The sequence below is a fragment of the Cheilinus undulatus genome, linkage group 1 (genome assembly GCF_018320785.1).
Source record: "Cheilinus undulatus linkage group 1, ASM1832078v1, whole genome shotgun sequence".
In the NCBI taxonomy this organism is placed as follows: Eukaryota; Metazoa; Chordata; class Actinopteri; order Labriformes; family Labridae; genus Cheilinus; species Cheilinus undulatus.
Genome location: NC_054865.1, coordinates 26253460 through 26279861, shown reverse-complemented (window position 1 = coordinate 26279861; position 26402 = coordinate 26253460). Strand labels below are relative to the sequence as shown.

Below are 26402 nucleotides of genomic sequence, written 5' to 3'. Positions count from 1 at the left end.
AAAGTTTCATCTAAAGCAAGTCTGTGGGAACAGCTAGAAACTATTTGGAACTCAATAACAAAAGAGACTGTCCAAAAGTACATAAAAACAACGCCAGCAAGAACGCAAGCTGTTATCAAGGCCAAAGGAGGCCATACAAAATATTAAGTTTTTTTTGGTTATTATGTGTGAAAAAGGACTATTCAGTTGTTTCAGTTTATTTGCCAAATAAATAACAATACTATTTTTAGTTTTAAACAAGTTTTTTAAAGATTTCTAAAATATTTATGTTTTCTCCTTTTTATGACAGGTGGTCTAATAAATTTGTTAAGCACCGTACATTTCTTTGGAACTCTATAAATAATCCATTCAGCTAGAAGTCAACAACCCAAGTCACAAGAGGATTTATATATTTTGCTGCAACAGCGAAATACATCACTGGCACAAAGTGACGAACAGCATCATTCACTCATTGAAACAAGCACATGTCAAACTGCTTCAGACTCCATTCATTTTCCACATGGATACCCAAGAGGCAGCAGAAATTGATTACCTGATGTTTCTGAATGCTGGACATTTGAATTCTTGCGTTATGGAAATAACAGTGGTGGAAAGTTAGGGGCCAGGAGATCAAAACAGGACTAGCATGAAATGTATCTATGAATCTGCTGTTTGCAACAAGGTTATATACGAGATGAATAAACTGTTGCTTGATAATAAATACAAAGTTGACTGCCATGGACTGATACAGCTAAAAGCAACTGTTTTCATTCACAGAACATCTATACAATGCTGCTGTACAGCTTGGATGTGATCTGAGCAATGTCGCAGCATGAATCATTAACACAGTCTGCAGCAGAGTAATTTATTTTGTCAAGGCCTATGAATTAAACAGTCCGCCTTTGAAGCATAAGAATGCCTTAGGCAAATGGTTTCCTCCAAAAATTATTAAATTCAGGAGGCATAGGATCAAACAAATTATAGCTCTTACACTTCAGTGTTGGTGATGCTTCACTATTCTGAACTGCACAAAGTCTGTGCAGTGTGAGTAACATTACATTTCTTGAGATGTAGTTAGAAATAAATAAATTGGGACTCTAACTTGGAAATAGATGCAAATTTCTTTAAAAGTCAAATAAAAATATTCCACAACAGTGGCTTGTAGCAGCTACGTGTGTGGTATGGTTTAAAGTCCACATTATACCCTATGTTGAAACTACTGTATTTATGATCTAATGTCATTGTTTGGTTCCTCCCCTAAAATTTAAGTGTCATCTTAACTAATAGTTCAATTAATTAGTTCAGCATCTAAAGTAATAAAAATGTTGTCACAGAAATAACATTTTCACTTCATTTGAAGAAAAACTGAAAACATTTTTTAATGCAGAGTACATGTGTACATGAAATACACTTTATTGCCAAAAGTATTCACTCAGCTGCGTTGACTCGCATATGAACTTAAGTGACATCCCATTTTTAATCCATAGGGTTTAATATGACGTCGGTCCACCCTTTGCAGCTATAATAGCTTCAACTCTTCTGGGAAGGCTTTCCACAAAGTTTAGGAGTGTGTTTATGGGAATTTTTGACCATTCTTTCAGAAGCCCATTTGTGAGGTCACACACTGATGTTGGGCGAGAAGGCCTGGCTCTCAGTCTCTGCTCTAATTCATCCCAAAGGTGTTCTATCAGGTTAAGGTCAGGTCTCTGTGCAGGCCAGTCAAGTTCAACCATACCAAACTCGCTCATCCATGTCTTCATGGACCTTGCTTTGTGCGCTGGTGCACGGTCATGTTGGAACAAGAAGGGGCCATCCCCAAACTGTTCCCACAAAGTTGGGAGCATGGAATTGTCCAAAATCTCTTGGTATGCTGAAGCATTCAGAGTTCCTTTCACTGGAACTAAGGGGCCAAGCCCAGCTCCTGAAAAACAAGCCCACACCATAATCCCCCCTCCACCAAACTATACACTTGGCACAGTGCAGTCAGACAAGTTCTCCTGGCAACCGCCAATCCCAGACTCATCCATCAGATTGCCAGATGGCGAAGTATGATTTGTCACTCCAGGGAACATGTCTCCACTGCTCTAGAGTCCAGTGGCGGCATGCTTTACAACACTGCATCTGACACTTTGCATTGCACTTGGTGATGTATGGCTTGGATGCAGTTGCTCGGCCATGGAAACGCATTCCATGAAGCTCTCTACGCACTGTTCTTGAGCTAATCTGAAGGGCCACATGAAGTTTGGAGGTCTGTAGCGATTGATTCTGCAGAAAGTTGGCGACCTCTGCACTCTATGTGCCTCAGCATCCGCTGACCCCGCTCCGTCATTTTACGTGGCCTACCACTTTGTGGCTGAGTTGCTGTCGTTCCCAGTTGCTTCCACTTTGTTATAATACCACTGACAGTTGACAGTGGAATATTTAGGAGTGAGGAAATTTCACGACTGGACTTGTTGCACAGGTGGCATCCTATCACAGTACCATGCTGGAATTCACTGAGCTCCTGAGATTGACCCATTCTTTCACAAATGTTTGTAGAAACAGTATGCATGCCCAGGTGCTTGATTTTATACACCTGTGGCCATGGAAGTGATTGGAACACCTGATTTCAATTATTTGGATGGATGAGTGAATACTTTTGGCAATATAGTGTATGTCAAAACATGAGGTGACCACGAAAGCCTACATCCTTCACATGTAGTCAGAGAAAGTGTAAAATAAAAAGACATAAAATGGTGAAATCATTAACAGTGGGAGGTTATTTAATGGTACTTCATTGTTAAATGACTGAAATGATCTCCACTCATGGAAAATGTGCGTATGACTCACAAAGAATCATACATCTCTAAGAAATATAATCTATCACACAGAATGCTCTGCTGACACCATACAGCCAGTACTTTCCTCTGCTCCTACTCATCTTTAAAGACCCCCCTTTAAAATGAAAATAAAACTGTATTTAGATTTGTTATGACAGGTCACTATGCTATGAACCCCCAGATCAAATTTCAGTCAAATCAAATATCTCTAGGTTTATAATATCAAGCTTCAAAACTATTAAAAATATGGGCAGTAAAATGCTCTCTAGGATGGTGTGGGCGTGTCTGTTGAATGAGCTGAAGCCAAGCCCACTCAAGAGAAAAAAACAATCCTCTGAAATCTAAAAAATGCTACAGTCTTTCAAATGGTCTAAATCCAAAATTCAGTCACATGTAGATCTCTGTGTTCTCACATGTTTACAGCAACCATATTCCAACATAGTGCGTTAAGACATATCATAGATTTTACAGGATCTTTAAAGCTATCCAACCTTTTAAAGCCATCACAGTGACAATCAGATTTTGTGGAGGATTTAAACCCTTTAGGCTGTAGGTGTAAGATTTAAGTCATAACTTCAGCCTGTGTTAAATCTTAGCTGGTACAACTTCAATGTTAGTAGTGAGCAAACTCTGTCCTAAATAAAACTTATTCTTAAACTAGGGTGCATTTAAACTTTCACAGAGCTGGTGCTACCCATAGCAGATCTGTAAATAAGAGGGTATTACCTTCTCTGTGACTGCACGGGCACATTCGATAAGCTCTCGTTTGGTGAAGCTGTCAGAGGGAGTGATCTGCAGAGCTCCAGCCTTCTGCACAAGGAGGATGCATCCATGCCCAAGCTCCTGCACTCGGGTCTTGATCTGGAAACCAATCTGGTGAATAAAGAACACATCTAAAACAGAAAATATAGACTCTACATTATCTAAAATTAATTTTCTGTTTAATTTTTTTTCAATAGCATATTTCAGCTAGACCATGACATGATTCCTTTAAGTGCAACTTTTTACGACCCATTTTTACACAAGCTATGTTAGCTTCTACTCTTATTGGTCAGAGATGTATTACAGTGTAGAGTTTTTGTCTCTGGTTAACACCCAGGTCATCCTCACCTCCTCTGGCTCAGCTGTATGAGCAGCCAGGCGTCCCTGAATAGCCAGCTGGCTGTAGTCCACAGTCACCTGAGAGGCCAGGGCACCCAGATCGTCTGGGCATGTCACCGATTTGGTCATCTGAGAAAGAAAAAATGTTCACTATGTGTCAGTCCAAACATAAACTACAGGTAATTTCTGGGCTCCCTCTTTACCAACTGCACAAGCTACCTCTGCAATAATAACAATGTGATTTATAATAAAAAGGTTAACATTTGCTCCTCTGCCCCTCTTATGTATGTAAATAAAGTAAAAATATTTAAAACCATTTAGCAGAATGCACTCCAGTACACCAACACCACTGAGTGCAAATTCAATAATAAATGTTTATGACAATTTCAACAAAAATAAAAAATGTAGAGGCATCTTAAACTGAGAGCTTATGGTAGAAATGTTGAATTGGATTAATTTCACAGTGGTCATTATACTATGGCTGATTGGTGTATATCCCCAGGTCGTGGCACAATGGGCCCCATGATGAATATGTAGCACCTTAAATGCCTAAAATGTACAGTCTGGACATGGCGGCATTTTCTAGAAAGACATAACTCCTTACATTTAATATGATCATTGCTCACCTTAGAACTAGAAATGTATCTTAAAGATGAGGACCTAATGCAAAATGTGCTTGTTGACAGACATTTTTACTCCTTACAAGCAATAAAGGCAATGATTATGAAGGCTTACCATTTCCTGAGCAGTGACAGCGATGGCTTTAGAGTATTTGACCATACTGGTCTGATAATCCACGAATGAGCCATCGGGTTCAGGTGGGGTTCCTTCATCCAGCTAGGAAAAGACACAGAGTTACTACAGCATTTTTCATTTCAGGCATAGTTTTATTTTCCACTAAATACACAAACATCTCGAAACAAGAAGACGATCAATCACTGAGCTTTTCAGTTTCAGCAGTGGTAATCTGATCTCTCCTTTAATTAAAGTAACTCTGCCAGGTGTGCAGGTATTACATCATCTGTGAACCAGTGTTAATGCAATTTTATATTCAAATAAACACTGAATAAATGAGAATCACTCATTATAAATTATGGACCAGTTGCACTCTGTAATTAGAGTTTCAAAATTAAATAAACAGCAGGAACGTTTGATTATCAGCATGCAGTGCGGCTTTTATGCTTGCGGTGTTGAGGCTGTAGAGATGGGAGAAAAAGATGGAGGCATGTGTGGCCAGGCTGGTGTTGAAATGAATCCAATAAATCTAAAGTTCACAAAGTCTTCCCCTCTATATCTGTCTGACCTTCTGCACGTGAGTGTACCCTCCTGCACTCTCCTCTATCTACCTCACAGACCAACACGGGCTCTATGGGATCCAGAGCGTTCCCTTGCTCAGGTCCCAACCTGTAGAACTCCAGACATCCATAACATTAACTCTCTCTCCCTTTTAAGGGAATCAGTTGGATGGTTTTCCTTAAGGCCAACCTTCAAAATATTTTTTTGGTGTTATTTTATTGAGTGTAAATTTATATATGTATGTGTCCTATAAGTGTGTATTGCTCTAACTGTCTTGTAAAGTGACCTTGAGTGCTGTGGAAGGTGCTGATAAATAAAAGTCACTGGCTGAGCCTCAGAGATCCTGTGTGGAGATGAGACACAGTTCCAGAAGGACAACTATCACTGCAGCCCTTCATCAATATGGGTTTATAGCAGGGTGCTAGATGGCAGCCTCTACTTGGTGCTCAATGCCTGCTTGGTTTTTATATTGGGTTTTTTTCAAACTCAAAGCTGTACTGTGCTAATACAGGTATTTTCCTCCAAAGACAAGAGAAGCAGCTCTGCCCCCTTTAGGGATGTTCTATCTAGGGGCATAAGATAAAGTGTCATCAAAAGACAACTGAATGAGAACCAAGAGGCTCTAAAAAACAACAAAAAAAAACATACTCCTGTTAGCCTAAAACAACAAAATCAACTTTGAGATGCATCTTTTTACTACAAATTGATCACATAACTTTATTTCAGATGTTTATTAGCACTTGTCTCCTGCTCTCCATCATTCAGACACCAACTTGTTAAACAGGAAGGGAGGAGCAGGGGAAGTGTGGAGGCAGGATGGAAGGGAGGAGCTGACAGATGATTGAAGTTTTTAAACCCCTTAAATGAAATAACACTTTAGAATCTGCCATTATGACTGAAGTTCAGCAGAGAAGCATTTAAAACCACAGCCCAGTGACCATTAGGATGATGGATCATCTAAGAGGATTATATCTTTTAATCAACTCCTGACATGCACAGACACAATAAAACACAGACACACACTCACTCATCACGTAGACCCAAATTGAACCCTTTCATTCATTATTCATGACGTGCTGCACAAAGTTGAAGTGGAGTTGTTGTTCCCTTCTGGTGACCTACACCTGGGGCACTTTTCCACCCCTGCGGTAAGTCTCACTCAGGAAGGCGAGGGAGGAGGTAATTAGTTGATGCCATTCTGTCAGTACAGGAGATAAAAAAGGCTTTTTCTTTCTTCACACCATATGTGTTTGCCAAGAGTGTGACTGTTAATTGGAGAGATGGTCTAAAGGCTGTTCACAGGCTGAGAGCAGCTGTATTTGAAAGTTATTATTTCTCCTGCACAAATGGCTAATAATCTGTATTAATATGCTAATAAATTACTCTTTAAGGTCTTTGGAGACGCTAAAGTTGTAAATAAGATGTTGTACACAGAATGAGAGGAACAGAGGTAAAACCATGAGCCAAAGGATAATTTAAATAGAACTTGTGGTTTTAGTAAAAAATATTGCTAATATTATTTCCCCTTCCAGTTACTGTCTTACCAATTTATTCCACTTGTTTTCACTACACTATTTTGTCTCTTTCATTTCTTGTTCTAACTGGATCAAGATTTTTCTGCCTCACAGTTTTGCCAACTCATTGAAAAAGCAATAAAATGGTAATGTGTTGAGCAGCAGAACCACTCTATTCATGCCACATCTGACAAAGGAAAAAAATGGAAAAAGAAAAATGAGGCCTTGTGCTGGAGCCTCTGAGCTTCCCTCTGTTGGTATTTTGCCACTGGATGATTGGAAGGAAAGTACTGAGGGAGATGACAGTCTGTAGAAGTCTTACTTAAAGAATCATTGAGTATTTTGGGTTGCCTAAGCACTCAATCCTGACACAGAGCATCAAGGAGTTCTATTAGCTATATTGCAATTTCTTGTGTTTGCTCCAGCGAGACACTCAATGCCCAGCAGCTCTCACCTTAGCCATGGCCTCTGCTATGGACTCCACCATTCCTCCAACCATCCCCACTTCACTTGCAGCCTCATTCAGCGTCACCATTATATCATCAACTGCCTCCTTCATGAGCTGGGCAGCCTCTGCTATTGCATCATGGGTATGAGATGCCTGTGGAGAGTGACACCAAGATAGAACAGTTAAGAGAAAATTCTAGATAATCCTTGCAATGGAGGGGTTAAATTTAGGTTCTACCTTTGGGTTTCCGCCACCCTCCTTGGCAGCGTAGAGCATCTGCAGGGCAGACTCAGCCAGGGTCTTAGTTTGGTCCAGGAAAGTCATCTGCTGTTGGTGGTCCTTCAGCTTGGAAGCCACACCGACTGAGGCAGTAATCAGTGGCTCAAAGTAACCCGCCAGCTGGGTCACCTAAGATGCAAGGGTGGAAGAGATCAGTTTCAGAAGTTTCCTTATCATCTGTCTAGATAAAAAATAACAATAGTATTATTATTATACATATAACAACAGATACTGATATATTTATTGCAATACACAGCTTCAATGGAATCGTAATCCCCACCCTTCATGATTCACCACTCCCACCTGCCTATGTGGTTTTCCCACATTTGTTTTTGTTAGTCTTTTTATTCTGAGATGTTTTTTAATATCAGCGACCAAAGTGCAACAGTGAATATATCTGAATGGTTGAAAATTTGTATTTGGGGTGGGATTTCTCATTGAGGAGGTAGTGATAGTTCCTGAAACTGGACCAGTTAAGAACAACTGTTTTATAAAATATATATACAGTATATGTTATAGTACCTTAACCTATCAATCCAAATACATATGATAAAAAACATATATGCACACAAACAAGTGCAAACATACAAACATACACGTACCAGTACAGCATGGATCAAAAAATGTATACATTTTAAAGTTAAATGCACCAATGTTGTGCACTGTGAGAGCAAAATTAAGTTAAGGCCAAATCTATGAAAACTTTGTTCTCATTCGATGGGTCAGCTCACATTACCAAACTTACTAAAGTTACTGCTGTCCTACAAAGGAATGGTGATTGTTAATTTCTTATGATATTGATACACTTATCGATACTATTTATTGATCAAAGTCCTTATCAATACTACTACTTGTACTTCTCTGCTGTTTGGTAGAAAGACAAAACCAAATCACATCTTTAAAACAAGTTGTACAAGCTGAGCAGAGCTCGAGTTTGAAAGGTCATCATTCTGTCTGTTGTTTCTGTTTTATAAGCATTTAAAAATGTAAATCAGAATCCTGCGGGGTCATTAGCGGGTTCTCACAAAACTAGGATTCAGCCCCATGCCTTGTCATACATGATAAAAGACAACAGAATTGTTTCTGACTTGTTGACAACTTTGGTGCATATTGTATAGTATTAGTTAACTGTAGGCTACTCACCTCAAACTTGTAAATGTTTGATATTTTGGATGCAGTCCAGTAAACTTGGTGCATGTCTAAGTGTGGAGATGGATGGGGTGGAGGGCTGACTAATTGAGGAATGCTTTGCCAAGGCGACTGCAACACTATGCAAAAGCTTTTTATATTCTGAAAAGTATGAAAATATTTTGGGTACATGATAAAAAAATGTAACATTATTGAGGCAAATTAGATGGGATGAAGATGGGACAAAAATGTATTTATTCCTTCAGCCTTCTGGTTTTGCAAGCTGGAAAGTGAAATTACAGCTGATCAGTTGAAAGCCTTTTTGGCCTGCTGAAATGAGAGATGAGGTGCTCACTTCTAACACTTCATTTCTCGACTGAACTTCAGAGTGCAAACTTCATTTCTAAAGTTTAAAAAAGAACATTAAGTCACTCAGCCGGGCAGAATGATGATTAGGGACTGGATAATTTCAGTAAAGGAAAAATTCTGCTACAGTATGTGCCAGGATGATAAAGAACCCAATTACACTGATACTCACCTCCCCAAGAGTTACTACAATGATAGTACTAAAAAATAAATAAAATGTTTAATCCCAAACTTGGAATGAAATCAGAACCTCTAAGCTGAAATATGACAGAAAACAGGATTCTTCAGGTTGCGGAGATACTGCTGTTACGAGTGTCACAAGCCCACATTTTTCTGATTAACTTGACACCTTCAGAGAAGAGATGTGTTATACTGCTACTTATTAAAAAAGTACAACTTTGCTGCACTACAGTAAGAGTGTTTAAGTGAAATAATTAACTCTCTGTTCTACATACCTTGTGTCCTAGTTGGGAAGCCTCGCCTCTGGCTGCAGTGGAAACAGGGTCAATTAAGTGGCCAATTTCCTGAACAGTGGACGTCAGCTGCTCCTGAAGCGCCTGAAGAAAGGAAATAAAAAGATATTAGTTTTTGTCACACTTTTTTAAAGGAGAATGAGGTACATTAAAAAGCAGTTGGGAAGGGAACAAAATGAGGAAATGTTTGCTTCAAGCTACTCTGGCTCCTGATGTTGGACATTCAACTTTTAATTTGTCTACAAAATTGCTTCAAGAGCCAAAAAGCTGCTTTGTATTGTGCATTAAAATCTAAATAAGTAAGGTATTTGGCTCCAGTGTCTTGTGGAATGCCTCTCTGCAGCTAAAAGGACAAAAAGAGTTATTTGAAGGTTCTTTTAAATATCATTAAATCTCTTATTTCCAGCTAATGAGCTGTTAGTGACCCAGAATGGACAGCAGCTTACTTACAAGCATCAAAAAGAGATCCATCATTTCAAAAAGAAAACCACTAGGACTAGAAAAATACAAAACAATAATCTGGCTGTCACACTGAGAGGAGAAATAGTGAAAGGTACGGATAAATAACAAGAGAACAAATAAGAAACAGAGAGGGATAGCAGTAGTCGTCCGTGGAAAATGTCAAAACATTTCCTGATGGCTGCTTACCTCCAGTGAGATGTCATCCCTGCTGGGTAAGTTCTGGCTGACTGCTGCCAGAGAGGCCTGCTCAATGTCCCGGATACATTTGTTGATGTTATCAATCGATGAGTCACACTCCCGCTGGCCTGGGGCCTTGTCCCTGAGATTCAAATGAGCACAGGAGAAGAGGGGAAAGACAGCACAATAAAAATGATCAGAAAAAGAAACGTAAGAATGATATATATTGGGCAAACAACAGCACACAGACGGTGACACAGAAAGAAAGAACAGATGATAGGTTAAGAGGGAATATAACTAACACTTATTAAAAACACACACAGGTCCCAGGATGCCTCTTTTTTTCCTCTGGCTGCCTCATCTCATTGCTGCTCAGCTCACATCTGCTGAATGTGGCCTGCAGGGCCTCGTCATTGCACGGTGAGATCAAGCTGGGCAGCCAAATTAGCTTTGAAGCCTCCGAGTAGTATGGGGCAGCGACCACACGGGCTGAGCGAGGTTAGTTAAACATCCATTTCCATGTACACTGAAGCACTGAGAGTCAGACTCCCTAAAATAAAGCCTCATCTTTATGTGTGATGACTCTGAGAAACTTATGAGGTTAGCTTTTGCAGGATGGAGTTTGTTTCCATTTGTGCTCTTTGGCAAAGCAGAGTATCGCTTCTATGATAAGGTCTGGGCCAAACTCGCAGGACCCAATTTGCAGTCTCAAAGGAGGACTGGATGTGGGCAGAACAACTGAACGAGATGCTCAGCTGGCTGCTTGTGAATGCTAACACGCAGATGTTCTGAGCTGAACAAAAACATTAAAATTCAGAGTGTCCAACACCGGGAATTAGTTCCTGTAGGCATCGGTTTTGTTCTGATCAAGGTCGGGTACAAAATGTGTGAAAGAGGAGATTAAAAATGTAAGCTGTAGAGGTATCAGAACAAGCATTTGTCTCATCATGGTACAGCATTCGGGCATCCTTTCTCAAGGAAGCTGTGATTGTCTCAGAGGCATTTTCAAAAGGTAATTACGCAGACTAATGAAAAAACTTTAATCCGAGTTTTCTGACCTGGGTTTCACCTGACATAATCGCTTTGTGTGCTCAGAGGTTGCTACATCTTTGCAGAGAAAAAGCGCAGGAGTGTAAAAATTGTTGGAAGGATTAAAATGAGGACACTGGTAGGCTTGGGGGTGATTACAGGACTCCAAGAAGTCAGATATTTAAAGAGTCACCATGCAAAACCTCAACATGTCCATTTCAAACTTCATTTTTGGTACAATAAAGGAGATAAAACACCGTATCAAGTCTGTTTTAGAGCTGCTGAAAGGTGCAGTTAGCTCTGACATGCACAGTTTGGCTATCTGCTCCCTTTCTTTTTCCGGCCAAAATGCTTAGATAAGCTAAAAAAGAAACTTCTGGAAATTCTGTAGCATCCTATTTGTTGAAATTAGTAATATTTGTGCTCACAAACCTGATGGCTGTGATGAGACCCTTGATGGAGTCGGACACAGTGCGAGAGTGCCCAGCCAGAACTGACCACATGGGCGGGTCTTTGGGGTTGATAACCAATGAGCGTGCAGTCTTGAGCAGGTAGGTGGAGCTGTCAAGCATGGAGCGGGCTGACTGGAGGATGGGCTCCTGCGCCGCAGATCCCTTCAGAAAAACAAACTAGTTTACTGATAATGTGAAAAATGTTTATATTTGAAATATCTGTGTTTATTTTCATTATTTAAAAATATATTTTATTGCTGGAATGTAAATGCTAATCCAAATAGCTTTACCTCATTGCTGATTTGAGCTGGGACGCTGGCAAACTCTGGGTTGGATGCAAATGTAGTCAGATTTTCCACAGCCTCAATTAGTGGAGCAGTGGCGACTCTGCATTTGTTTCTGTTCTCTTCTGAGAAATCACCGTCTAAAGCCTTGAAAGTGAGAGAGCCTGAATGTCAGTGCATGAACAAATCTGCTCAAACCAGAGTACACAGTAAGTTTTCTCACTAAGAGTAAAGAATATAAAAACATTAACAAAAGTTGATCTCTTTCAGGGAAAAATATAATTTAGTGAATTTAGAAATATTTCACAATTCCCTGAGCAGAGGATTTATTAACATCAGCCTAGAATAAACCAGAAAAGACATTACTGTCAAAACTGAATCCACACATCATTGCAATGAAACGCCAAGTAGGGTGCTGCTATTTTTTTATAGTTTGGCAAAGACACCCCACCTTGATGGTTTTGACCAAGTTGGCAGTGCTGTTGGCTACCTCCTTGGCAGACTGGACAAAGTGCCTCTTGGCGACAGGGTTGGTTGTCTTTGAGGAGGCCAGGCGACACGCGTTGCACAGAGCAGAGGTGTGCTTGGCAACTATAGTGGCTGCAGAGAGAACCTGTTGGAAATAAAAGAGTAAAATGTTAAATGAGAGACTGAGAGTTTATATCAAAGAGAAAGTCCAACAGTACACAAAAAATTATCCAGCTTTTGTCTCACTGGCATTTTTTTTTTTTTTTTTTGACCAAAATGTTTTTCTATTTTACTAGCATGCATCTCCCCTTAAACTTCTGCTGAGCTAAAAACAGACTTATTTAAATGCCCTGCAGAGGGCTATAATAGGCTGTGTGAATGCACAAAGAGAGCTGTTTAAGAAAATAAAGGCAATAATGGGGGGCAATATTAGACTTTCAGATTTGCTGTGAAAGCATCTAAGAACACAGTTGGACACTTCTGCATCAAGAACATAAATCAGCTGTATTTATGTTTACAGAGAAAGAGACATTTACACTTCCTTGCACAATTATACCATTTACTAATTGCACTTATTGCATATATTTTGTATTTTACTACTGCTTTATGCATTACTAGAAGTCTTTTTCTCTGTTAAATTGATCTTATTTATAACAAGTCCCCTGACACAGGACTACTGCTCTTCACTAGCCCTCTACTTTAACATTCATCTTTTACCAACTACTTTTGTGTTTGTTTGTTTTTTTGTACAAGAAACACCAAGAAAAATTCCTTTATGCTTGAATTTACTCGGCAATTTTTTGTTCTCGACTCATTATTTTCACAAAATAATACTGATCTTCCAGTACAGAGGTTTAAAAATCATTGACTTTTGAATTAAATTATCTTTATGCTTTTAACACAGCAGGGTGTGGTCAGCATGAATGAGGGAATTGGGGATATTTTGAACTTATGTCCTGTGCAGACTTATTTCCAGTTCACTTCTATGGATGAACTTTTATTGTATGCCGTCTGGACAGTATTTACTGTGATATTAAAGCATTGGTTATTGCAACCAGTTTTAATTATAATTAAAATTTTAATGGTATTACTAACCATGAGGAAAGTTTAACATATTTGTCATTAAGGCCAGTAACTCTTTCATCCCTACCTGGGAGGGACTACTGTCTGGATCCACTAAATTCTGACAAGCCATTTGGATTGCCTGGTTGGCCTTTGCGAACTGAATGGGATCCACCAACCCCTGATGCCCAGCCTGACTGTTCGGATCAGACACACCCACTAGGTAGGAGGCCTACAGGAAGAAAAAAGTATGTATCATCATCATCATTCTCCAGCATCACCCACCAATAGTAAAATAAACATCATCAACTGAATATCTCTTGTACTGTTACATTTGGTTTGCTGTGCTCTCTACCTGTCCTGCAGCTTCAGTGAGGCCACACAGGGCTTTAGAGGCTGATCCCACACAGTCTCCAAATGCCGGCACATCCCCTGTCTTGCAGTTCTGAGAAATACCAGCCATGGACTCTCCCAGGACCTGGACGAGGCAAAGGAGCAAGCCAGCAAGACAAAGAGAGGGGAAAAGCAAGAATGCTTAGGATACACCAACTGAGCTCTATGTGTGTACAAGAACACTCTGTTTGATCCTGAGGCTGTTTAAACTGAGAGTATACCTTGGAATTCTCCATCACGCTCTCAATGCAGTCGAAGTAGGAGAGGTCACTGACCGGCTCATTAGGATTGTCCAGCATTCCTCTGACAGCCTGAGGGGAGAGTGAACAGTAACAGTATTATTTCCAAGACTGTTCATTCTGACATTTTTTTCATATAATGATAGATGAGAGGATGTTCTAATACCTTTGTTATGTTTTTGGGGTACTACTCAAGAAATTACAGTTAACAAGCTCTGGTTTAAATACCAATGTTTTTAATCTTGTTAATACTGTCTGCTAATGAGTCCTGTTTGACCACTGAGGAAATCCAGCGTGCTGAAGCCATACTTCATTTTAAAACACAACCTCCCAACAAAAGACTGGTAAAATGCAACTTTTAATTCTTAAATCCAATGCTTTTATCTTTGATTTATTTTTCTTTCATATAAACTCGTCTGTGAGCTTTGTTCCCCATATTATCTTAACATTAGAAGTATAGCTGCAACACCTGCACTGCTCATTGACACCTCATCTTTCTTGAACCAACTTGCTGTCTTTTAAATACATCAAACCTGATGTAGCTTGTTCTTTAAAAGTTAAATAAAAATTACTTTATGAATTGTGATAAGGTTGTTTACCTCCAGCTCTCTCAGGGCGTTGTCACACTCTTTCTGGCCTGGAGCCTGCTGTGTGCACAGCGTGATCAGCTGGTTGATGCTGTCTGTCACTGCTCTGAAACACAGAAACACACAGAGGAGAAAATATTACACCCTGGTCCCTAAAGATGTATGCTGATAAGTGTTTGTGAAAATATCAGCTCTGACAAGTTTGAACAAATCCATTCAACGTTTTGGACATTAATATCAAAGTCTATGCAGGCACCCTTCAGTGTTTGTTTGTGGGTAAACTTAAGAATCAATTAGCAAATTATCTTTCAGTTAGTCCTTTAAAAATATGAAGTCAGTGGTTTTCTTACTTTGTAAGAAAGGAAGATTGGCAGCTGGTTTAAGCAAAAACAAAGATGAACTAACTTTTAGGTTTGTATTTTTCAAAATGCAAACACCTTTTCTTAAGACAGAATTACCTTCTTTTGGTGATGTTAATGTGAATGGGTACACAAAATTAAACCAGATGGAAAGTTATGTCAAAGCTAAGCCATACAGTGCACAAACATCAAACAAACATGTAGAAGAATAATTTAAGAGATAAATAATGACATAACTGTAAAAAGAGGCAAAAATAGGTGACCAGTTTCGCAAGTAGGTGAAAACTGGAAAAAGGGGCTAAATCTGTGGTAATAAGGGGGGTAACTTTGGTAAAAGGGTTAGAAGTTATAAGTGGCTGTAATGGGTTAAAAGTGGCAAAAACAGGTTTACAGCAGCAACATTTGATTAAAGGTGCAGTGTGTAATATTTAGCCTAGTAGCATTTAGTAAAACAAACAAACTTGGTTAAATGAAACATGATGTCTAAAGGTAGGTCTATCCTAATTAGTGTTTATCCACCTGAAAAAAATGTGTTTTTCTTTAATATTAACTCAGAATAAGACATCCATTCATACATGGGGAGGGTCCCCTCCATGGGCGCTGCCATCTTGAATTTTTGCATTTTGCATGTTTCTCTGGTGAAAACTGTGGCAACCAGTGGAATTAAAAAAAATATATATATCTGTTATTTGGTCACTTCCGTGGCGCCATGGAAACATGCAAAATGCAAAAATTCAAGATTGCGGCGCCCATGGAGGGGACCCTCCCCATGTATGAATAGATTGCTTATTCTGAGTTAATATAAAAAAACAAAAAAACAAAAAACAAAAAAAAACATTTTTTTCAGGTGGATAAACACTAATTAGCATAGACCTAGCTATAGACATCATGTTTCATTTAACCAAGTTTGTTTGTTTTACTAAATGCTACTAGGCTAAATATTACACACTGCACCTTTAAAAGATGCAAAAATGGACAAAGAGTTGCAACAATGAGTTAGAAATGGGAACAATGGGTTTAAAGGGGCAAAAATGGCGAAAAGAGACAAAAATGGCTTAAAAGTGAAAAAAAGGCTTAACAGTGTCAAAAATGGGTAAAGAAAGGTGAAAATGGGTCAAGATAAGTGAAAAGGGGGCAAAAAGGGTTAAAAGTAGGGCTGGAAAATTAATCACAAATTAGATTAAATCGCAATATGGCCTTCTGCAATTTCAAATCGCAGACAGTGCATTATTTCCTAAACCTGAAATTTGTCCAAATACCAGTTTGATTTAATATTTTTGCAGCAGACTTTTTTCTCTATACACTATGCAGAAATTCAAGTGACTTATCTTAGAATAGTTTACAAAAATCCTACTTTTCTTGTTCATGTAATTGATTTTCTTCACCAAATCTCAAATACATTTTTAAAAATTATCAACTCCTTCAGTACTGCAATTGGTATAAAATTTGCTATATAAACCATATATAAACTTCTCAAATCTTTCTATCCCTAGTTTAAATGATCTCATATTGTGCTAGTTATAGTATAAAATAATGTATTGCTTATGTTTGTTGAACAATACATTTGATGTGGAACCTAAAAATAATTGCATATTAAATCACAATCGCAATATTGAGGGGAAAAAAATACAATTAGATCATTTTCACAAATCGTTCAGCCCTTGTTACAAGGGACAAAAATTGATGAAAAGTGGAAAATTTATCTTTGATAACCAAAAATTGGTTATAAAAGGTAAAAATGGGCAACCAGAGGCATGAAATGGTCAAAAGGCAAAAATGGGTTTAAAAAGGCAAAATGGGTAACAAAGTGGCCTGAATAAATAATTTCAACATCAGAACCCAGTAATAGCTTGACAAACTTTTTAGCTCCAAAATGAATTGACTGTCAATAAATCACAACTGAGCAGGACTCATTCACTGGGTTTTTTCAGGGACCCAGCCAATTCTTTGTGCAGGCCTGCCAACCTCAAATCAGCAGCTACAGCCGTTAAAATTACTAAACAAAAACCTTGAGTCTGCTATTTGATGGATTTGTTCTTTTAAAACTCGTACAGAGGCATCAAGGTTATTTCATGGTCTGTTTTAAACGTCTTAAAAACCTCTCACAGTAGCTGGAACATACTTATGTAATATACTTAAACATAAAGCAAGTAATCGCTATTACTGGAATGCAGAAGGAATTCTGATAATAAGGTGGATACATGAGCTGATTCCACTTCTACAAATAAGGATATTTGTGTATGTGTGTTTAGTTGTAATACCTTGCAGCAGCAGCAAGCAGGTTCTTGGCATTTGCAGCTGCAGGGTCCACAGACAGACTCTTAGCTGCAAGCAGCAGCTTGCTTGAAGCCATGGAGATGTTCTTTAGGTTACCAATTACCTGCACCTGGTCATCCTTTTTCTAAAATGACACAAGACCAGAACATGGTCACATAAATCAACCTATGTAAACATCTTGTCTGGTCAACATAAAAGTTTTAGTGATTTAAATTCATCAAGAGTCTTTTTATTAAAGTTTGATGTTCTATGAAACTTTACAAAAGACCAACCTGTGTGTGTCCAGCCATCTCTATACCGGCATCCAGGAACTCATCAAAGTCTTGGCTGAATTTTCCAGAGGCATCAGCCAGCTGGCTGCTGGAGCCTCTGGAGGCATGGACCACCTCACCTGCTGACTGGTTCAAATCTGCTGCAGTTTGGTTCAGCTCACTTTGAGCTTCCTGGAAGGACTTAGATGCTGGAGGGATCTGAACAAGAAGGGAAGAGGTTATGACAACATTTGCAGTTGCAACAAAAAGTATGTGAACCCTTCTTCTTTCTTGAATTTCTGCATAAATTGGTCATAAAATGTGTTCTGATCTTCATCTCAGTCACAACAATAGACAAACACAGTCTGCTTAAACTAATACCGCACAAAAAATTCTATGTTTTCATGTTTTTATTGAACAAACCATGTAAACATTCACAGTGCAGGGTGGAAAAAGTACGTGAACCCCTAGGCTGATGACTGGTTGACCCTCCTTTGGCAGCAATAACTTCAACCAAACGTTTCCTGTAGTTGCAGATCAGACCTGCACAACAGTCAGGAGGAATTTTGGACCATTCCTCTTTACAAAACTGTTTCAGTTCAGCAATATTCTTGGGATGTCTGGTGTGAATCGCTCTCTTGAGATCATGCCACAGCATCTCAATCAGGTTGAGGTCAGGACTCTGGCTGGGCCACTCCAGAAGGCATATTTTCTTCTCTTGAAGCCATTCTGTTGTTGATTTACTTCTATGCTTTGGGTCGTTGTCCTGTTGCATCACCCACCCTCTGTTGAGCTTCAGTTGGCGGACAGGTGGTCTTAAGTTTTCCAGCAAAATGTCTTGATAAACTTGGGAATTCATTTTTCAATCAGTGACAGCAATCCCTCCAGGCCCTGAGGCAGCAAAGCAGCCTCAAACCATGATGGCCCCTCCACCATATTTCACAGTTGGGGTGAGGTTTTGATGTTGGTGTGCTGTGTCTTTTTTCTCCACACATAGCGTTGTGTGTTCCTTCCAAACAACTCAATTTTGGTTTCATCTGTCCACAGAATATTTTGCCAGTAGTGCTGTGGAACAGCCAGGTGCTCTTTTGCAAACTTTAAACATGCAGCAATGTTTTTTTGGGGGACAGCAGTGGCTTCCTCCGTGGTGTCCTCCCATGAACTCCATTCTTGTTTAATGTTTTACTTATTGTAGATCTGTCAACACAAATGTTAGCATGTGCCAGAGACTTCTGTAAGTCTTTAGCTGACACTCTAGGATTCTTCTTCACCTCACTGAGCATTCTGCACTGTGCTCTTGCAGTCATCTTTACAGGATGACCACGCCCAGGGAGAGTAGCAACAGTGCTGAACTTTCTCCATTTGTAGACAGTCTGTCTTACCCTGGACACATGAACATCAAGGCTTTCAGAGATACTTTTGTAACCCTTTCCACCTTCATGCAAGTCAACAATTCTTGATCAGAGGACTTCTGAGAGCTCTTTTGTGCCAGGCATGGTTCACATCAGGCAATGCTTCTTGAGAACAGTAAACTCAAAACTGGTGTGTGTTTTTTATAGGGCAGGGCAGCTTTAACCAACACATCCAATCTCATCACATCGATTGGACTCCAGGTTGGCTGACTCCTGGCTCCAATTAGCTCTTGGAGAAGTCATTAGCCTGGGGGTTCACGTACTTTTTCCACCCTGCACTGTGAATGTTTACATGTTTTGTTCAATAAAAACATGAAAACTTATCATTTTTTGTGCGGTATTAGTTTAAACAGACTGTGTTTGTCTACCGTTGTGACTTAGATGAAGATCAGAACACAATCTATGCAGAAATCCAAGAAATCCCAAAGGGTTCACATACTTTTTCTTGCAACTGTATCTGTAGTTAAAAAAGCAGGAGAGTAAGTGATTTAAAACCAAAAGGACTGGCAAAAGTCACTGGGGTAGTTCAGTGCTCTCTGTGGAGAAGTGTTCATTGTTTATAGACAAAGATGAGAAAAGTGTTAAAATTAGCTAAGGCCCTGTTGAATTGAGGAGTAATCATTTTAATCATTTAGTGAAATTGTAATAACATCTGAGCTTCACTAAACTAGCTTCAATAAAGCTGTGTATGATATTGTATCTGAACTCTGAAATCTTAACCCAAACTTTGTTCCAATTCAAAGTTCAAAACAGATGAACAGTTAAATGGGGAGAGAAAAGCTGTTTATAAACTCATCAGAATAATGCCTCAAACTTCTCCATCTTCCAGTCACTGCTTTTACATGCATTATCTCCTTCTGTAGTACATTTAAGTAAAGGCATAGACTGCTAACTTTAGCTGGCAGAACTCAAATGAGTCACACCAAACTCACAGTTTCAATCAGCAGCTTCTTGCTGGCCTCCCCGATGCTCTTGAGAGCCATATCCACATCCTTCTGTCCAGGCAGACAGTTGACGCAGTTATTGAGGGAGTGAGACACAGCCTTGGCCACCTGGAAAACACAGCAGGTTCATCACACGCCAAATTAAGAGTTAGAGCAGGCGGGCAAAACAAGAAATCTGCATTTTAAATGCTAATGTGGAGGAAAAAATAATTGATACCACCTTCTTTAATCTATAAACATCAAACTTTATGTCTACAGATCACAAACTGGGTTATGTCAATGAGGCCAAAACAGAAGCACATGACAACAAAAGAGGAACTCCTCAGTGAAGCAGTTAGTGAGAGACAAACAAGATAAAGCTTGTTCAACCAGTACACACCTCTAAACCTAATTTATGTTAGAAAGGATTTTCACAAGACAAAGTATTACATTTTTCAAATTCAACAAAAAGGGTTATGCTATAGTGGTTCTCTTCTTAAATGTGTGCAGTACCCTTACAGAAAAAAACATGTATCTATTTATTCTGTTGAGGACATATGAGGAGGACAAGACATAAATAATTAAAAGAAACAGCCTGTAAACATGCCACCATGTTTACTATGGGAGTCCCTTGCTATGGTTGACAGGTGTTCACTTTCATGTATTACTTATTAGCTGTAGAAATTTATCATCTTCATCATTAGAAAATATCCTGCAGAAATTTACGGAGCAAAGAGAGAAGTGTTCTTAGGCAGAGAAGCAGCTTTAAAATCCACGTTTAATTACCAGGAATAAACAGATGATGTTTAACACTGGTTAAATGTCACATTACTTTTACATTAAAATTGAGAGACTCGCTGCTTTTGGTGAAATGTTTAACATCATTAAACTTTCTGTTGGAAAAGACTATTGAGACCACCAACTTAAAAATGTGTTGGATATTTAAAACATAACAATAATAAAATATTCATAAAAACAAAAACACACGGTGCATGTTAAAACAAGCTCAGAGGAACTTAATTATGCATGATTGCACAAAAAATTAAAGTCCCACAGACTTAGAGGATTTATGTGTTATTGATTTGCAATCTCTGGCTTTACATTTCATGGCATTAGTCTGAAACACAGATAATCTAAACCTTTAATCAGACATGCAGAATCGACCATCCTCCCAGCCCTGTACTGTCTCACCTGTGCAAGCCTCTGCTGGCTCTCGGCATCTCCAGGGGACACCAGCGCCTGCTTGGCTTCATGAATAAGCAGCGCTGAGCCCTCCATCACATCACGAGCTGAGTCCAGCATAGCAGCAGCTGCCTTGGGGTCTGTAGTGGAGGCAGCGACACCACGGGCTGCTTGGGCCAGAGTTTTCAAGGCCTGAGCTGTCTCCCTGGCTGCTATACCTAAACACAATGTCATTGAAAGAGACCAGATTTTCAGAGGCATAATGTAGGACTTGGTTCGACTGTGGTTAAGTCAGAAGAACTTCGGTCTTTCAGTGCAGAGTTGGGGGTTCAATCCTCAGCTCATAATGATGACCAATCTACATAGCAGCCTTCGCCATTAATGAGTGAATGTGAAGTGAATGGGTGTGTATGGGTAAGTGTGAGCTGTAGTGTAAACAGCTTGAGTGTATGACAACTAGAACACACCATTATATGGTAAAGACCTATAAAAAATTATATTCTACTAGAACAGCATTAGGATAATTTTTTACAAAGAAAATACTACCTCTGTCCTGACCATTTTTTGTGCATTTTATCTATTTATTTGTTTATTAATGCTGTGTAATTTTACTCCAAAACTGCTCAAGCTCTGTCAGGTTGGACAGGGATTGGGTGTGGACAGCCCTTTTTCAAGTCCAGCCACTAATTCTCTATGAAATTGAGGTCTCAGCCACTCCAGAACATTCACCTTGTATTCTTTAAACCATTTCTCTGCAGCTTTCGCTGTTTGTTTCAGGTCATCCCGAGCAGAAATTCTCTTGTAGACTGAATAATGTTGTCCTTCAGGATCTTTCTATATTTTACCACATCCATTTTGCCCTCTACCTTTACAAGCCTTAAGGAGCCGGCTGCCAAGAGGCATCCCCACTTCATGATGCTGCCCCTACCATGTTTTACAGTGGAGATGGTATGCTTTTGTGGTGATGTGTGGTATTTGTAACCCCCCAAACATATTGTTTTGTCTGATGGCCATAAAGCACCATTTAGGTCTCATCGGACCTAATAACTTTCATTCAGTTGACCGTGGAGTCTCCCACATGCCTTTTGGCCAATTCTGGTTGAGATTTAATGAGTTTTCTTCAACAGTGCCTATCTATTTGCCACTCGCCCATAAAGCTTTGATGTTAAAGAACCTGGACAATACTTGTATGCAGGGTCACCCCCACCTTAACTGCTGAAGCTTGTAACTCCTTCAGAGTAGTCATGTGTCTTCGTGACCTTGGTGTTCTTTTGTCTTCATAGTGTAATGGTAGCCAGGAATACTGATTAACCAGTGACTGGACCTTCCAGACAAAGGTGTCTTTACTACAATCACTTGAGACACATTCACTGCACTCAGGTGATCCCCATTTCACTAACTGTAAGACTACTAGCATCACAGGGGTGAATATTTATGCAATCACCTAATTTACATTACAAATTTTTATCTGACTGACATAACTTCGCAGAAATGTACTTGTACATGTTTTTGCTTATGGCAAATATTCATCTCTTCTCTTAACAAAGGGTGACTTTTAAGTCTGTAGCACTCTCATCATGACTGTGCCATTTGTTTGTGTGAAAGAAGGCTGGTTCACTCAAGGTAAGACAAATCTACCTTCAGGTTAAAATTTAATTTCCTATGTTTAAAAATGAAAAGATGCTTCAGAACAAAGAAATTTGATGCACAGAAGAGAAGAGAAAGATTGTCATTCAAAACACATTTCACAGCTGAAGGGATGACAAAAAATGGGCAAGGTTGGGGGAAAAAACATCAAATCTTACTTTGCCCTACTTCAACCCTAATACATCACAAAAAAGCATATAAAAGGCATAATGTGGGATCAGGGCACAGCATAAATTAGATTTTGATGTCCTATATTGGGATATTGGATTATTCAATCACATTACAGGTCATTCAATATCTTAAGGTCATGAGAGCAAAAGAAAAGGGCTTTGTGCTCAGTGTGTGCTGAATGATGAACACACTAAGCAAAGTGTTGTAGTGATTGACGATTTAGTCTATACAATCATAAAATTTAAGGTTTTTTCCTTTAAAACCAACATCAATGCTCATGGTGGCCATTAGGATGAAGTAATTCAAAGAGTGGAAGGTAAAAATCTGCCTTTGTTAAAGAAACAAAACACAATTTTAAGGAGTTACTTTGTCAGCCATCTACCTGTGTAATGTTCATTTCCTTGTGCAGCACACGTGAGCAGCTGAGCCATGGAGGATCCCACTGACTTCGAGGTGCTGCCCAGATCCTGAGCACATTTCTCCAACTAAAGCAAAGAGAAAGGGAAGGTTGAATAAACCAGCAGCAACATGTACTGATGCCAAAGAAACAATCATTTTACCCTCTTTCATGAAGGAGTCTATATCGTTTGGTTTTCTTGATGTGACTGGTATAATAAATCCTAAATCAATCATGCAGGGCTAAAATGGTATCTTACTGATTCTCCGGGTAGTGGTTTTAGCTGGGCGTTAACAGCGGCCAGTTTGGCATCTTGCAGCTCGCTTCTCAGAGTCTGGATGGCAGTGAGTGCAGAGTCGATCTCCATGGGGCCACAGGCTTCATGAGCCTGGAAAATACAGGTCTGCTGTAATTAAAGGGGTCATTTCATGTCTTGCACTTGAATCTAGTTGTACACTTGAAAAGTGTACTTGCATACTTGCAGAAACCCTGTGAAAATGTTCCACATTGAAGCTCATTATCTTTATTTCTGCCTTTACCACAAAGAAGATTCTACATGACCCAGAGAGCTTGGTGTCTCTTGAATAACATTGCATGTTTTTGCATGTACTTTGCATACAGAGCGCAGTGTCTTCCTAAATGTACAGCCACATATGTGATTTTGTGTCTGTGTGCACTACCTTCTGTGCAGACGTCCTCAGCTCAGCCAGGCAGGTGGCCAGGTTCTTGGCACACTGACCCAATTGCATGGCTGCAGCCTGATCAGTCACCGTGGGAACAGATGACTTGGCTGAGGTCACCATCTTACTACCCGGCTGAGAGGGAAAAAAAGAAAACTTTTTACTATGAAAAATGTTCAATAAACTCTGTAATTTCCCTTTAAGCTTTAAGGAATAGAAAATGTTACTCCGAGGAACAACAAGAAACAAAAGGTTAAATTATATGGTTGCATTTTTGGGGGGCCACACTCCTGTATCCGCTCTTAAAGAGCCACTGAGGCATTAAACGCATAATCCCATCACAGTACTACTTCTTTAACTGCCTGCCTCTACCAGAAAGAGGTTACAGGCCTATTTTCAAAGCATCCCCTCATGGCAGAAACCCTATTTATACTTTGTTCAGCCTGGTTTTCAATGTAGGACTGATCTTACTCCATTAGAGAGCAGAGAGATCAAGTGGTTACAGTCTTTCCTTCATTTTAGCCTTAGTCTGTGTGGGGATGTGTGTTTGCATGTGTGTACCGAACCTGTAGGAAGTTCTGGCTGGCAATAATCAGTGCTAGCTGTGCGCTGAGGTCCTCTGGTTTGGCCTGACTACCACGCACGCCCTGCACAAGTTGTGGGATGTGGTCTGCCACTGCCTGTAAATACAAAAGCACATGCAAACATAAGGCACAACACAGTCACAATAGACAATGGCACCACAATGCTTATTAGAAAGGTGCTCAATAGGGTCAAAATCACAAATAAATAACTAAAAAGTACAAAGACTCGATGATTAAGGGAAAATGTGAAAAATTCAAAATAAAAAGCACTCATCCTCACCTTACAGCTCTGCACCAGCTGCTGGTGAGCAGCAGTGTTCTTGTTGGAGGCGGCAGCATTTTGAGCAGCAGCGATGGTCTGCGTGGCCGCAGCCGCAGCTTGTTTGGCAGCATTCTGAGGAACATGAACATCTACACTTTGAAATGGTTATACATTAGCTCTGTGGCAGTCAGATGTATGCATCAGTTTCTCCTCAGTAGTTCATTTAAAACAAACTTTGCTTTGGAGTGTGAACATTTAAAGGATTTCAATGTGCAGGTAATGGATGTAATAATAAACTCCTAATACTTCTCTGAAAAGGGGTTGAGGTTCCTTGAACTTACAGATTTTCAGATCAAAAGAGACACAGAGAAATTTTTTATGAATGCAGGCTCCATGAGGTTTTTCAAGTTTAATTGAAATTCTTCTTTTGGTTTCTTCTAAACTGAAACCGAAAAGATCTTACAACACAAAAAGAATAGAAAACTGTTAAATCCTGCATTTATAAGCAAATATTTATGATGAGCCTAAAAGGTTAACACCCCTCTAAATAATCCTGTAATTAATTTAATGCTTTAACTTTACAGTTGTTTCAAGCAAAGTGTCAATTAACCAAAGGCAGATGAAGGGATTTTGATGCACTGGGAGATCAATAACCCTTTCGCCTATTTAGGGACCCATTTAAACAGTTCTAAACAAAGAATCTAAATAAATCAACAACATCTTAGCAGGGCTGACATCTTCCAGTTGGTTGGGGGATTAGCTGGTTGATTTGCTCTCATCCGACCAAGACCCAATGGGTTGGATAAGAATGTGCACCCGGGAAGGAGGTAGGGTCACAGAAGGAATAAGAAACTGTGAGAGTGCGCAGCTAAATGATTGTGAAAGATGAGAGAGACCGCAGACTGGAGAGGGAGAGGAGCATGCAACCCTGTGCAATCCAGGTAGGAAGATGGACACAAAGTCAGAAACATGGCAGTGTCCAATTGTTTCACATGGTTACACCCGAAATAACTTAGTACCTACACATCCTTAACTAAACATAAAGATGCAAGATGCAGATACAATGATGTTGAGATAACATTCATTTCTTTCTTTTTTTACTTGAATGACCAATCAACTGATCAGTGTGTGAGTGTAATTTTTAGTTGACCACATTTGTCTTTAAGCCCAGTTCAGATAAAAGATTTGCAACACAACGAGACGATTTTACAACATCACTGGTGATAGTCAAAGTAGTGTGAGCTGAACCATTGTAACTCAGATCAAGCTGCCAGATGCAGCTGCCTGTGATTCAGCCTGTCAAGTCCCACAGCTAGTTTTAGGACACTGCAAGCAGATAAATGGAAAATGGAAATATCAACCTCATTTTGAAAGGCTACACATGCCAATTTCCTAAGATAAAGTCATGCTTTTCATTGTGGAAATGATTATATCTATCTTTTCTCATCAACCATCCTGATAATCACTTGTCATCAACATCATAGTGTGGCAGTGAAATTTCATGGCACATACAAAAACATAAAAATGCTTTGCTAGATCATTCATGTTAAAGCAAGGATACCTGCTGAGAACAATTAATTTATTCTGGACAAATTTAGCATTTTGAATTTCCCATGTATTTTGAACTCTGAACTTGGCTTTAGACATTTACCATTCTGAAATTGACAACCAGCACTCACTGCTCCTTGGAATAAAGTGCTG

General features: G+C 39.4%; 1 protein-coding gene across 3 annotated transcripts in view; it reads right to left on the bottom strand.

Annotated features, from left to right (window-relative positions):
* Positions 1-26402, bottom strand: part of tln2a (talin 2a) — a 155822-nt gene that overhangs the window by 20656 nt on the left and 108764 nt on the right. For all 3 annotated transcript variants that reach the window (XM_041783181.1, XM_041783190.1, XM_041783198.1), the window contains exons 24-46: positions 24720-24833; positions 24422-24535; positions 23856-23990; positions 23435-23563; positions 23161-23263; positions 20970-21178; positions 19788-19907; positions 17465-17662; positions 17177-17316; positions 14569-14662; positions 13952-14041; positions 13693-13815; positions 13426-13569; positions 12259-12420; positions 11814-11954; positions 11504-11685; positions 10052-10184; positions 9386-9487; positions 7395-7565; positions 7164-7310; positions 4635-4736; positions 3909-4028; positions 3525-3671 (exon numbers count right to left, since the gene is read on the bottom strand). In XM_041783181.1, coding sequence (XP_041639115.1) covers positions 3525-3671; positions 3909-4028; positions 4635-4736; positions 7164-7310; positions 7395-7565; positions 9386-9487; positions 10052-10184; positions 11504-11685; positions 11814-11954; positions 12259-12420; positions 13426-13569; positions 13693-13815; positions 13952-14041; positions 14569-14662; positions 17177-17316; positions 17465-17662; positions 19788-19907; positions 20970-21178; positions 23161-23263; positions 23435-23563; positions 23856-23990; positions 24422-24535; positions 24720-24833 — 3120 coding nt within the window. The remainder of the gene's footprint in view (positions 1-3524; positions 3672-3908; positions 4029-4634; positions 4737-7163; positions 7311-7394; positions 7566-9385; positions 9488-10051; positions 10185-11503; positions 11686-11813; positions 11955-12258; positions 12421-13425; positions 13570-13692; positions 13816-13951; positions 14042-14568; positions 14663-17176; positions 17317-17464; positions 17663-19787; positions 19908-20969; positions 21179-23160; positions 23264-23434; positions 23564-23855; positions 23991-24421; positions 24536-24719; positions 24834-26402) is intronic.